General features: G+C 41.0%; 1 protein-coding gene across 1 annotated transcript in view; it reads right to left on the bottom strand.

Moving 5' to 3' along the window:
* Positions 1-5,118: 5,118 nt before the first annotated feature.
* The window catches only part of LOC136866655 (synaptotagmin-10), a 171,977-nt gene continuing 162,215 nt past the window's right edge, over positions 5,119-14,880 (bottom strand). The window contains exon 8 of the mRNA XM_067143773.2: positions 5,119-5,323. Coding sequence (XP_066999874.2) covers positions 5,119-5,323 — 205 coding nt within the window. The remainder of the gene's footprint in view (positions 5,324-14,880) is intronic.

Below are 14,880 nucleotides of genomic sequence, written 5' to 3' on the forward strand. Positions count from 1 at the left end.
TTGCCCCAAATTGTCCTCTTGAATTCTAACTTTATCTTCATATCGTATTGTTTCCTATTTTTAAAGACACCACACATTCTGATTCTTCTACTATTGTCATTACACGCCATCTCTCCACAGACAGCTCGGGACATACCACTTAGACGAGCAGCTCGTCTCCTTTCTCCCAATTCTTCCCTACCCAAATTTTGCAACATTTTTGTAACGCTACTTCTTTGACAGAAATCACCCCCAACAAATCGATCTGCTTTACTTTGGATTTTTACAGTTCTTGAATTAAGTAATCCTGGTGAGTACCCATACACTGGAACGATCCTCTATTTGGGGTCTTACCAAACACTTATATGCCCTCTCCTTTATCCCCTTACTACAATACCGAAACACCCTCATAACCATGTGCAGAGATTTGTACCCTTAATTTACAATCCCATTTAAGCAGATCATTCCTTATATTAACACCCAGGTACCTATAGTAATCCCCATAAGGAACATTCACTCCATCAACGCAGTAATTAAATCTGAGAGGGCATTTCTTATTTGTAAAACTCACAAACTGACTTTTAACCCCGTTCATCACCATACAATTCGCTGCTGTCCATCTCACAATATTATCGAGGTCATTTTGCAGTTGCTCACAATTTTGTAACTTCTTTATTACTCTATACGGAATTACATCATCCGCAAAAGGCCTTATCCCTGATTCCACTTCGTTACTCATTTCCCTTATATATATATAAGAAAACATAAAGGTCCATTAATACTGCATTGAGGAATTCCCTTCTTAATTATTACAGGGTCAGATAAAGCTTCGCCTACTCTAATTCTCTGAGATCTATTTTCTAGAAATATAGCAACCCATTCAGTCACTCTTTTGTCTAGTCCAATTGCACTCATTTTTGCCAGTATTCTCCCATGTTCCACAGTATCAAACGCCTTAGACAGGTCAATCGTGATTTGACCTCCTGAATCCAAGATATCTTGCTGGAATAATAAAAGTTGAGCTTCAGTGGAATAACCTTCCCTAAACCCGCAAACATGTCTAATTTAATCAGAAAGAATGCTTTCACAAAGATTACATGTAATGCATGAGAAACTGACTGGCCTGTAATTTTCAGCTTTATAATTATCACACTTTCCTTTATACACAGGGTCTATTATAGCAACTCTTCATTCATTTGATATAGCACTTCATGAAAACAGTAATCAAATAAGTACTTCAAATATGGTACTATATCCCAACCCATTATCATTAGTATATCCCCAGAAATCTTATAAATTCCAGCCACTTTTCTAAGTTTCAAATTTTGTGTCAAATTGTAAATGTCATTGTTATCATAGGTAAATATTAATATACTTCTTTAGCATTAGTACCTCCTATATCTGGATATTATCCTTGTAACAAACAACCTTTACATACTGCTGACTGAGTACTTCTCCCTTTTGAAAATCCTAACATACAAACTCCCTTTGTTCATTAATGATTCCTGGAATGTCCTTCTTGGAACCTGTTCCTGAATTAAAGTACCTATACACAACCTTCCATTTTTCACTAAAATTTGTATGAATATGGCATGAATCAGATAATATTTTTAACAAGCAACTGATTCCATTTAACATAGTAATAAAGGATGGTAGTTTTTGTTTTATTAAGATACACGATGGATGGTGGTAGATTTGACGATATCCGTCAATGCAATCCTAACTGAGCAGTTAGTAATATTAAGGGAGAATTGCTACGGTAGAAAAGTAAAGTAATTTAATGTGAGCATATATTTTACGCACATCTTTGTTGTTGCACTATTTAGACATTGCATTCAGAAATTGGATAGTGCCCTCAGAAATAACAGTACACTCATAATGTAAAATCTAATGATGTGTTATGCTGTGATAAATGCTTATTGATAGAGCTACTTTCTGCCTCTCGATAGCTGTGGGATAAAAGGAGTTCCTTGTCAAATTTAGAGCAAGCCTTAATAGTATTCTTATGAATCTATTATATCGAAGGTATACATGGTGAAGTAGAATTACAGTGTTAGTTCTTTGTATGAACCGATACTCTCATGGATACGCGTAATAAATTGTAGCAGCCAGTATCAGAATCTCTGGCGTAAACCGTACCTTAGCTGAAACTAATAATTCCACTCTTATTCCAAAGCAAATGCTGTGTTCCTACATCTTACAATATCCATATCACTATCAGTAATAAATAGATCCTCTAAAATATTCACTAGGATATAAATCCCACTGGAAGTGGAAAGATGTTCGTAATTGTAAATTCATTCACCAAATCGTACAGCGTGTCCCAGCAGTTATACAGAACTTCTCGCTTGACACACACCTATTTTCCTGGGAAACACCTTCACATTCAAGGCACTTGACATTTCGAAACAGTAATTCATGTGGATATCATCAAATCTACCATCATCGTGTACTTTATAAAATGAACAGTATCATCCTTCATTACTACGTTAAGTGCAACCAGGAGTTTGTTCTAAGGTCATCAAAAGTAGATCAAATCTTGTTCGCAGCACTTTCAAAAATTTAACTCGTCACCACTTTCTTCTGGAAAGATATATATGCTAACCAGATATCTTTGTTCGATACATTAACGGTTTGGCCTTTGACTTAATTTTCCAGGTGTATATTCATTATATATTTCTCCCCTAAAGCTTTATATTCAAGGAATTTATAAACTGAAGTATCTGTAACAGTATAATTTAACCCACAACCTACTTTGCAACACTAACGATCCATTTTGGAAATGCTACAACCGTTATAGCACAACAATAGACTCTATTAAGCACAATTATTTACACAAATAACACTACACAATATGAATTACTCGTCAAAAATTGCGTATATACTTTATACTTCAATAAAATTGTTGAACTGGTACTTTGTATTCCCTAAACACAATGTTAACAAACCTAACCATGTGCGAACTACACATCACTTACGTCCAACAGGAATTCCACCATTTTCCAGCCAATAGATTGTACCATTAAGGGCTGAGATATTGTAGTCGGTCTTGGATGAATTTAGGTTAAAGATGACGAATTTATGTACTGAAAATGTCGGCATGGTTAGAGATCAAATATCTGGTATTTCGTCTGCAGCTAGGAATTTAAAACTACTTAAGTTGGAATTAGCCAAGTTGGATGGATATAAAGGGTTGGCTCGGACTCCGGGGCATGTTTGAAATAATCCATGGCGATTGTAATATACAATCTGAAGATAAATTTCAGTATCTGAATCAGTGCACCGAACCTGCCAGTTGAGCCAGAGAACTGGTAAATAGTTTCCCTACCACGGCCGAAAATTATTCTAAGGCTATAGGGTGCATGAAGGAACGGTCTGGATGTTGACGATCTTTTGACTGGGTTTTACGTTAGGGAGCTTATGCAGAATATGTCCCATAAGAAGGAATAATCAGGGATAGCCATCCCATATTGCACACTAGAGACCAAGTTAAGATTTCTATAATAGATAGGTGTAAACAGCGATTAATAAGAGTCAATGTTATTCCCCCTCGTAGAATCGTGCTTATCTGAAGATGTTTTAAGGTTACAGCTCAGAAATGGATCATCAGCGAATGAAGATTTTGTCATTCCACAAAAAGATAAACTGGTGGCTCTTCTTAATTTCCTCAAACGTGAAGTGGAGGGAGGACAAAGGATGACCCTTGCGCAGGCATGATTCTGTTTAACCGATAGGAAAGACCATGAGGAGGGAATAGGGAACATTTCTGAAGTCAAACTGCGAGTTCATTGTTCTCTGCGAAATTTGAAGGCAAGAAGCAAAAGTGTGTGTTTTTCAGCAAACCACACAAGAGTAGGGAATGCCGCCTTGCTCAAGAAATGACCTTCGAGGAAATGGGTAACAATCTAGCAAAAGAAATCTGCTGTATTACTTGTCTGAAGTTAAGACAAAGAGCCAAGATTTGCAAGGCACACGTTCGATGCCCCGTATACACTAACCCTCATGTTGTCATTATGTGCCATAAACTGAATATACAGGGCTTTGAAGAGAAATCTGAACCTAGAACTGAAGAAGGTGGGGAAACTCAGAGCAATATCTCCATGAACAATCAGAGTGCCACAAAGGAGATGTTTCTTCAAACAATCGTGTATCAAGCTGACGCATAAGGGGAAGGAGAAGAAGGTCCGAGCATTGAAAGGCAGGGGATTCCAGAGATCCTACATCTCACAGAAGACAGCTGAAGAAGTGGGGTACAAACTTTTGAAAACAAAGCCGATGATTTGTAAGTTAAATATATTTTATAAAACTAATAAAATAATTTTGCATTTTAATGGTTCTATTGTGGGGTTTAAATTTCAGGATTTAAGGCTCTAGGAATTATTCCTAATAGTACAGAAAATGGTTGAATAATACTAACCCCGATACCGCAGACTCTTACCAGGATATGAATGTAACCATTACTTCCACATTTTGAAAAATTGCTTATAGATCTGCACAACAGAGAGATAACTTCTGGCACTAGGCAGAAAAGAGTGAAAATAAAAGTCCGTCCAGGAAAACGTGTAAACATTCCGTGCGGTCCAGAGCCTAAACCTCAAGGAACAAAGCAAAACCAGATAAATTCACTGGAAGATATGATGGTGATTAAGAAGCGAGAGTATTTAGATTCATTATCAGATGTAAGTGTGAATAGGAACTGTACAATTCCAATGGATGTAAAGTAAAGCCTGTATCAGAAGGACATTGATATTGGTCGTCTAAGTGTTAGTGATTTTGTTCCTGTAAGAAGGATATGTAAATTTATTTGCTTTTAAGTACATTGAGAAATTTATTTCTTACCTCTGATTATAAATATACTTGTTAAAATAATAACAGTGACCAAAGTCACACAAGCTGAAATATTGGTTTACACTTGTATTCAAAATAAAGCTCCAAAGTCACCCCAACTGGAAGGTGACTTTCGACGGAATGCGTTTTAACAATTAAACAAGAGTAAGAGTTGACTGCTATGATATTTCGTTTTTTAAAATAGGTCAGGACAAGAATGTTATGTTGCTCTTTAATTATTTACGATGATTTGAAATTTCCAACTGTCCAAAGTCACCAACTTCTATACTATGTATACTGGGGTCAATACCGTTACCTTCCATTAAGACAGCTCAGGCTGACTGGCAGGGTCTGTGAGGGCGGTACGGGGATCTGACCCGGGACGGTCTCCAACAGTGGGTACCACTGCGCAACAGGTCTACGAGGATTGTCCAGCATCTCCAGCCAGTGATCTCGTCCAATACCGATGAAACTCGACCCGATCGCTGTGCAGCCCATCAACTCGTTCGGTCCAATCCTGGAGCATGAATAACAGAACAAACTCTAATACGTTCTCCAGGTAAGAAAGACATACGTTATATTGTCTACTGAGGTGAGTTCACGTATTTTTATTTTATGTGTTTCAAAACGTAAACGTACACGGTGAATTAAAAGAAAAGAATACCTTCATTTTATTCTTGCGATGTGCAGATATGACAAATAACGAACAAATTTTGGTGTAGTGAAAATGAATGCTAATATATTTCATCACAAAGTGGAGCGGGCAGAGTTGGTACACGCTGGCACGTTTCCCTTTTAACGCACATTTCTCGTGTGAATGGAAACAGTTCAAATCAACGTAGCAGGTTCAATCAATCGTGCATATTCTAGAGCCCGGATTTCTAAGCATTAATAGGTGAGAATGCAAACTTATTCAGCGAGCAGCAAGTGGCTTCTAGACCACTTTACAGTTACGTGTTTGGGCGCAACATAAAATGTAGAGGTTATTATAGACCACATTTCGTCCCAGGAACACTTACGTAGGGAGTGTGACTTGGCGGACACGGGGCCTTTGCTTCCACTTACTTCTGTCAGGATCCTCACTTTTGTATCAATCAATCACCACTTATCAGCATTTAGGGCAGTCGCCAAGGTGGCAGAATCCCTACTATTGTTTTCCTAGCCTTTCCTCAAATGATTGCAAAGAAACTGAAAATTTATTGAAAATCTCCCTTGGTAAGTTATTCCAATCCGTAACTCCCCTTCCTATACAAGAATATTTGCCGCAAACTGTCCTCTTCAATTCCAGCTTTATCTTCATATTTTGATGATCTTTCCTACTTTTAAAGACACCACTCAAACGTATTCTTCTACTAATGTCATTCCAGCCATCTCTACACTGACAACTCCGAAAATACCACTTAGTCGAGCAGCTCGTCGCCTTTCTCCCAAGTCTACCCAGCTACTCTTCTGTCGGAAATCACCCAGAACAAGTCGAGCTCCTCTCTTTTGGATTTTTTCCCGTTCTTGAATCAAGTAATCCTTGTGAGGGTCCCATACACTTGAACCATACTCTAGTTGGGATCTTACCACAAATTATATGCATTCTCCTTTACATCCTTACTACAACCCCTAATTACCCTCATAACCATGCACCCTTTCTTTATAATCATATTATGTGATTTCCCCAATGAAGGTACGTTCAATGATCCCCAAGGGGAACCCTCATCCCATAAACACAGAAACTTTCATCTATCCTATCGGGCCTCCCTTGGTCAAAGCTTGTTGTTTTTCGACATCGACGGTGTTAGGTTTCATTTTCACGCCCTTCGCGGCCCTTGTCTTTCTTTAGCCGATACTTTCATTTCTCGAAGTTGTCGTGCCCCTTTCCGTTATTCTCTCTGATTAGTGTTAACAGGGGATGGTTGCCCAGTTGTACTTCCTCTTAAAACAATAATCGCCACCCCTTAAGGCCATGTTGTTGTTTGAGTCATCAGTCCACAGACTGGTTTGGCGCAGCTCTCCATGCCACCCTATCCTGTGCTAACCTTTTCATTTCTATGTAACTATTGCATCCTACATCTGCTCTAATCTGCTTGTCATATTCATACCTTGGTCTACCCCTACCGTTCTTACCACCCACACTTCCTTCAAAAACCAACTGAACAAGTCCTGGGTGTCTTAAGATTTGTCCTATCATTCTATCTCTTCTTCTCGTCAAATTTAGCCTAATCGATCTCCTTTCACCAATTCGATTCAGTATCTCTTCATTCGTGATTCGATCTATCCATCTCACCTTCAGCATTCTTCTGTAACACCACATTTCAAAAGCTTCTATTCTCTTTCTTTCTGAGCTAGTTATCGTCTATCTTCCACTTCCATACAATGCCACGCTCCACATGAAAGTCTTCAAAAACATATTTCTAAATCCTATATCAATTTTTGAAGTGAGCAAATTTCTTTTCTTAAGAAAACTCTTCCTTGCTTGTGCTATACTGCATTTTATGTCCTCCTTACTTCTGCCATCGTTAGTTATGTTACTACCCAGGTAACAATATTCATCTACTTCCTTCAAGACTTAATTTCCTAATCTAATATTTCCGATATCAGCTGCCTTCGTTCGACTGCACTCCATTACTTTTGTTTTGGACTTATTTGTTTTCATCTTGTAGTCCTTACCCAAGACTTCATCCATACCATTCAGCAACTTCTCAAGATCTTCTGCAGTCTCAGATAAAATAACAATATCATCGGCAAATCTCAAGGTTTTGATTTCCTCTCCTTGGACTGTGATTCCCTTTCTAAATTTCTCTTAAGGCCATATCGTCAGTATTTATGCAAATTATTACAGAAGTGTAGTGCAGGCCGAAAGAAACTCGTCTTTTAAAATTCTATTTATTCGATGCGTCGACCTAAGAAGATCTTTTGCCCCTAGATCGCACCATGTGTTATGAACCTGCGTGTATTTGGAAATTGCGGAAGTGTAAAGTGTTGAATGTGAGTAAAGGGCATTAAGGACGACATAGACACCTATTCCCCAGACCAGGGTATTAATCATGTACAATTAAAAACCCTGATCCGGCTGGGAATCGAACCCTGGGCCGCCGGGTGACAGGCGGACGCGTTGCACCCTATACCGCGGGGTCGGACAAGATACTCGTTACTGGTCCAAATAAGTTTGTATCCTAACCTACTAGTCTTTAAACATCTGGGTTATAATAATTAAAGTATCATAATATTCCATTTGGTTCAGTTATAATAAAAATTATTACAATAAATAAAAGATATACAGTTGTCCGACTCATTGGCTGAATGGTCAGCGTTGATGCCTTTGGTTCAGAGGGTCCGAGTTCGATTCCAGACAGGGTCAGGGAGTTTAATCTCCTCTGATTAATACTTCTGGCTCTGGGACTGGGTTTTGTGTTTGTCTCAACACTTTTCTCTTCATATTCACACCACACACTACCAACCACCGCAAAAACACGCAATAGTGATTACACCCCTCCATATAGGGTTGGCATCAGGAGGGGCATCCGTCCGTAAAACAGGGTCAAATCCACATGTGCGACACAGTTGGCACCCGCGACCCCACAAGTGTGGGAAAAGCGGTAGAAAAAGAAGAAGAAGGAAATATATGCAGTTGATTTATATTATGTCACAGAGTGAGTGCACAGCGTCTGAGGAGGAGTCGCGGCAGCTTGTAAGTGCGCACAAGTAACAGATACTAGACACTTGGATACAAACATCAGTCCTGACAGACAATACGAGCTCTCTGAATCAAGGCATATTCATGATTAAACTGTTCATTATGCAGCACTTACGATAAATGTGTAACTAAAGCACAATTGCACGACTACTTTGAAACTTCACGACAGCAGCGCAGTTCGTAACAGTCAGCGCGGACGGAACGGATGTTTATTGTCAGGCCCAGAGACTTGAGATTGGCGCATGTGCGGAAGCCATGCACTTTTTAAGTCGAAACAATGCGACTTATTCTCAGACGACCACAGTATATTCGATCGTCTTCTTTGCCATCCATGACCTATTGCAGCCCTGCTCGCTAACCAATGGATGTGCATGGCTCTCAGTCATGGCGATACGCAAACCGACACTCTTCCCATGATGCATGGTCGAGACGGTGCATGCGATTAACTACTCATCAGGAGTACCGACGTCTATGGACTCATCATCGGAACTCACACCGAATCTGCTTGCACTGGTATGAATCCTGGAGTTTGCGTCATCAATTTAGCGTGGACAGAAAACCGACAACGTGATAAAGCGGCAACCAGTCTTCGTCATCATCTTCCTTACGTTATTACCGTGCGCCAGTACTCTGCTTCCGTGGCGCCGTGTTCTAAATGAGTTTCTGCAGTCTTTGACTGGCGTTGTTCTAGACTTTAACAGTGTTTCTTGGTTACTGTAAAATCCCTTACGCCTGGCAACGTCACCGCAAGATGAAGTGTTTTTCTCGCAAAACGTATCTAGTGAATATTTAGGGCCATAAAATTGTTGCTAAATCAGCGACCATTTTGTTGGATCTTGATAGGCGAGTTTATCTTGCGACATGGCGTGTGAATGTTTTGTGCTGGATGAGCTGCCATTTTGTTGGACATAGATCATGATGCTGCATATTTCTTTCTATTTCTCCCTGTGGGTGGAGAGAAAGAATGCGTTATCTGTACTTCCTGCAAGCCGCAAGAGGATTCAAAGAGGAGAATAACCAAAGAATATGCACTTGCTCCCTCTTCTTCTAAGCACAAAAATCACATCCACGATTTTATACTTTTCCATTTACAAATATATTTTTTATTCTGTTATTTCTTCTTCTCCTTATAGAGTCCATTTTTCCGTCAATGGAAAATGGCATATTTTTGGAATCACCACTAGCCTGTCTTTCTTTGTTGTATTTGTCTTCCCCTGAAGTTTCCCTTGTGTAAAATCGCCATAGGTTCGACATTGTGAAATGTGTGTGTTACGGGAATACCCGTGGAGTAGAAAGACGTTAAAGAAGGTGCCGGGGTGAATGGGTTTATCTACAATATCAAAATTAATTTAAAAATTGAACTGAAGATTATATTTCTTTTATAACTTCAAAACAATTTTTCACCGAATAAACATAACAATGAAACATCAGGTACAATGACAATTTCATAAATTGGGGAATTCAAGATTCAGACCTTGACAATTCTGGGCTACAAGCTCCTAGGTTACAAATTTACAATTGAAAGTGGTATTATGTAGTTAAGGGCAGAAATCCCCTAATTCAAGAGCACTTGCTCCCTAAATTACGATATCTAGCCTCCCAAAGGCACACATTACTGTTGCAAAACTTTGAAAAAGAGCTAAAAGGCTCTCATTTTTCCCAGCCTACTCAAGGCAACATCACATGGAAATCTGACAATCTCTGGCCGCTCATGGCACTATTTACAAATTGAAATATTATTACACAGAGGTATCTCGTACCCAACCTACAGGGCCTTTGCGAAAAAAAAAACAGGATAAATACACTGCCCGAACACAAACTGAATGGAGGCGAACACTGCGCTCCAGATAATAAAATATTAAAACCTATAGGGTTCTCGTTCGACGAAACTGCGGCTATTCCCAAACTACTCTGGTGGCTAGAATGGAATAAATTTAATACATTACAAAAAGGTTGCAAAATCGCAGACACCTCAAATCAAGATGAAGGGGAGCTCGAGAGGGTAACTCACTCTCTATCCCCGATTTACAATTAAAGATTTTATGAAGTTTTTACATTAGCCGAAAGAAAAGTTACAGTTTAGAAAAGTAGGTTACGTAGTTAAAGATTCGGACCTTCCCCTCAGATAAAGTAGTGGAGGCAGCAAGAAAGATATAATTTTATGTGGCCATTACCTTATAGATGTTCAGCTGGCCGAAGAAAGAGGCGGACCGGCCTCCTGCCTTAACGCACACAAAGAAAGACGATGATCAATTGGCAAGGAAACACGAAAAGCCGCTATTTATATACCCTCAGGGAAGGTTCTAGAGAATTCAAGACTAATCCAGACTCGCCCTCTCAAAATTTATTGGTGAATTCAAAGCGAACAAGAAATGCGGGATTGGTTGCAAATTAATTACAAAAATTTCTGATTGGCTAGATTCAAACCTGGCGGAAAGAAAAAGACGTGTTGCCAACCCAAAAATAAATGAACAGAGAGTCAATTATGGACAACCTAGAAATACAAAATTTTTAAAAGTTATAAGGTCTTTCACCTTGCACCAGAGTGCATGATCAAGTTTTTTGGTAGTGTCATCTGTGGAAAAATGTCCAAACTTCTTGATATATAGCAGAGCAAAAAAGGAGAAATTCAATCAGTTTATGAAACTACACAATAACAAAATAACTTAAAATTTCAGTAGTGACATCTTCTGATTAATGTTCTAAGTTCGTGTTATATCAGTATCCATTTTTGTTCGATAGAGGAGTTTCTTAAGGCGCTGATTTTGAATGAGCGGAGTAGAGGTGTACCTCCCGGCACAGTGTGTACTAAGTTTAGTAATTTCATCTCACTCTTACAATACTGTAACAGTCATCAAACGCTGAAACGTGTTTTAAATAGTTCACTACATTATACACGTACAGACTATTAGGACCACTTAAAAATTTGTCTTAAACCGGGTAATGCATGTGTTACTACCCATTCTCAAATTATATTGGTCACCGGTATTGAACACAGGAGAACTCCATCGATTCCTCGCCATGGTTTTTAATATTTACAAGAGTGATTCTTATTGTTGCACGTGTAAAATCCTGCTTTACGTATAACTATGCATATGTAACTTGACTGTACTCTGCAACTTTTATACTTTAATGCCCATCGTAAACCCACCGTTGGACATTTTTGCAGTGGTTGTGCCATCTAGCGGAGTTGAGTAGCATCTGAAGAGACATAACCATTGCCTACGTTATTTTATAAGACCGAAAGGTGCCGCACAGTGACTGGGTAACACTAGAGTTCAGCGCTCTGCCATCGGGATGGCGCTTTATCACCCTACAGAGAATAGAACACTCCCATCCCCTAGTTCTGGGTCACCTGAACCTGGGAAGGGGAAATTAGTTTATTACAATTCATTGAATTCAATACATGCATTACATTCTCCTTTTTACATTTATTTCATTATTACTATACTAAATATTGTTTATTTTGTTGTGGACGTTGACAGTATTTTCTAGTCTAGGACAACATGAATCTGCTCCTTCCTGAGCTTATTTAGTGCTTATTAACAGTGTTTTATAGTCTAGGACATTTATCTTTTCCTTTTCCGGCTCCATAGCTAAATGGCTAGCGTCCTGGCCTTTAATCACAGGGGTCCCGGGCTCGATTCCCGGCAGGGTCGGGAATTTTAACCATAATTGATTAATTCCGATGGCTCGGGGGCTGGGTGTAGCTGTCGTCTACATCATCATTTCATCCTCATCACGACGCGCAGGACATCTACGGGCGTCATATCGAAAGACCTGCATCTGGTGAGCCAAACTTGTCCTTGGACACTCCCGGTGCTCAAAGACATACGCAATATCACTTCATCTTCTCCTTCGTAAGTTTATTTAGTGCTTATTTTTGTGTCAGAAATCTTATCCAACAATTCCAACATATATTATGAATGAATTGAATGGCTATGTGAATTAGCGAACGAATGACTTCATGATTGAATTGTGGCCGTCCCTGAATGAATGAATGCTCAACTATAGCCACTAACTGGGGAGAGAGTATTCATTGACGAATGAATGACCGAGCTCGATAGCTGCAGTCGCTTAAGTGCGGCCGGTATCCAACATTCGGGAGATAGTAGGTTCGAACCCACTGTCGGCAGCCCTGAAGATTGTTTTCCATGGTTTGCCAGTTTCACAACAGGCAAATGCTGGGGCTATACCTTAATTATGGCCATGGACAATTCCTTCCCACTCCTAACCCTTTCCTATCCCATCGTCGCCATAAGACCTATCTGTGTCGGTGCGACGTAAAGCAGCTTGAATGAATGAATGAATGAATGGACGAACGGCTGAGATCATGAATTAGTGGACTAGATTTCAAGTCCCCTTTTCCAGTCACAGATAGCCGCCAACTGGGAGACAGCCTCCATTGATAAATGTGTAGCACCCTACATATCAGTTCATTATATGCATTTATTCTAAAGATGAGAGAATGTACTGAACCCCCTTTATGCCTATTTACAACTTCCAGCTTTCTCAGTTATACACTGACTGACAGAGCAAATGCAACACCAAGAAGGAGTGGTCAGAACTTTATGCCAATTGCAGGGTAGACTGACGTCACTGAGGTATGCTCATGATGTGAAATGCGCCGCTGTGATGCGCACGTAGCGAACGATAAATGGGACACGGCGTTGGCGAATGGCCCAATTCGTACCGTGATTTCTCAGCCGACAGTCATTGTAGAACGTGTTGTCGTGTGCCACAGGACACGTGTATAGCTAAGAATGCCAGGCCGCCGTCAACGGAGGCATTTCCAGCAGACAGACGACTTTACGAGGGGTATGGTGATCGGGCTGAGAAGGGCAGGTTGGTCGCTTCGTCAAATCGCAGCCGATACCCATAGGGATGTGTCCACGGTGCAGCGCCTGTGGCGAAGATGGTTGGCGCAGGGACATGTGGCACGTGCGAGGGGTCCAGGCGCAGCCCGAGTGACGTCAGCACGCGAGGATCGGCGCATCCGCCGCCAAGCGGTGGCAGCCCCACACGCCACGTCAACCGCCATTCTTCAGCATGTGCAAGACACCCTGGCTGTTCCAATATCGACCAGAACAATTTCCCGTCGATTGGTTGAAGGAGGCCTGCACTCCCGGCGTCCGCTCAGAAGACTACCATTGACTCCACAGCATAGACGTGCACGCCTGGCATGGTGCCGGGCTAGAGCGACTTGGATGAGGGAATGGCGGAACGTCGTGTTCTCCGATGAGTCACGCTTCTGTTCTGTCAGTGATAGTCACCGCAGACGAGTGTGGCGTCGGCGTGGAGAAAGGTCAAATCCGGCAGTAACTGTGGAGCGCCCTACCGCTAGACAACGCGGCATCATGGTTTGGGGCGCTATTGCGTATGATTCCACGTCACCTCTAGTGCGTATTCAAGGCACGTTAAATGCCCACCGCTACGTGCAGCATGTGCTGCGGCCGGTGTCCCGTACCTTCAGGGGCTGCCCAATGCTCTGTTTCAGCAGGATAATGCCCGCCCACACACTGCTCGCATCTCCCAACAGGCTCTACGAGGTGTACAGATGCTTCCGTGGCCAGCGTACTCTCCGGATCTCTCACCAATCGAACACGTGTAGGATCTCATTTGACGCCGTTTGCAAACTCTGCCCCAGCCTCGTACGGACGACCAACTGTGGCAAATGGTTGACAGAGAATGGAGAACCATCCCTCAGGACACCATCCGCACTCTTATTGACTCTGTACCTCGACGTGTTTCTGCGTGCATCGCCGCTCGCGGTGGTCCTACATCCTACTGAGTCGATGCCGTGCGCATTGTGTAACCTGCATATCGGTTTGAAATAAACATCAATTATTCGTCCGTGCCGTCTCTGTTTTTTTCCCAACTTTCATCCCATTCGAACCACTCCTCCTTGGTGTTGCATTTGCTCTGTCAGTCAGTGTATCTGCAACTCACAGAAAGATCATGAATTAACAGTCATTCATTAAAACATCACTACTTCTCTGTTGAGAGGCTCTTTGTGAAGCTGCAAAACTCATTCATTCCTGCTCCTGCGATAAAATGGTAGGTTCTCCAGGACCGGTTCCATGAATTTTTGCAGAAGAAGAACCGGAAGTTTATAAAGTTTTTGCATTTGCCACGCTAAATTGTCTGAAAAAACATGTATTGAAATAAAAGTGTACAATTTGTGAGCAAGTTCTTCCGAGGCAGACAAGGAACGGCACGGGATATGAATTTCATAACTTCCTGTAGTAGCGCAGCAAATGATGTTTTTAGGGCACCTAAGCCCTCCTAGATCCTGAAAATGTATGAGGCTGCTGACCTGGCTTTTACTCGCAGGAAGAGAAATAGGCTGTAAACAAAACTTCTCAGCTAGTATTTACTAGAAAATGTGG

Source organism: Anabrus simplex, chromosome 3, assembly GCF_040414725.1.
Source record: "Anabrus simplex isolate iqAnaSimp1 chromosome 3, ASM4041472v1, whole genome shotgun sequence".
In the NCBI taxonomy this organism is placed as follows: Eukaryota; Metazoa; Arthropoda; class Insecta; order Orthoptera; family Tettigoniidae; genus Anabrus; species Anabrus simplex.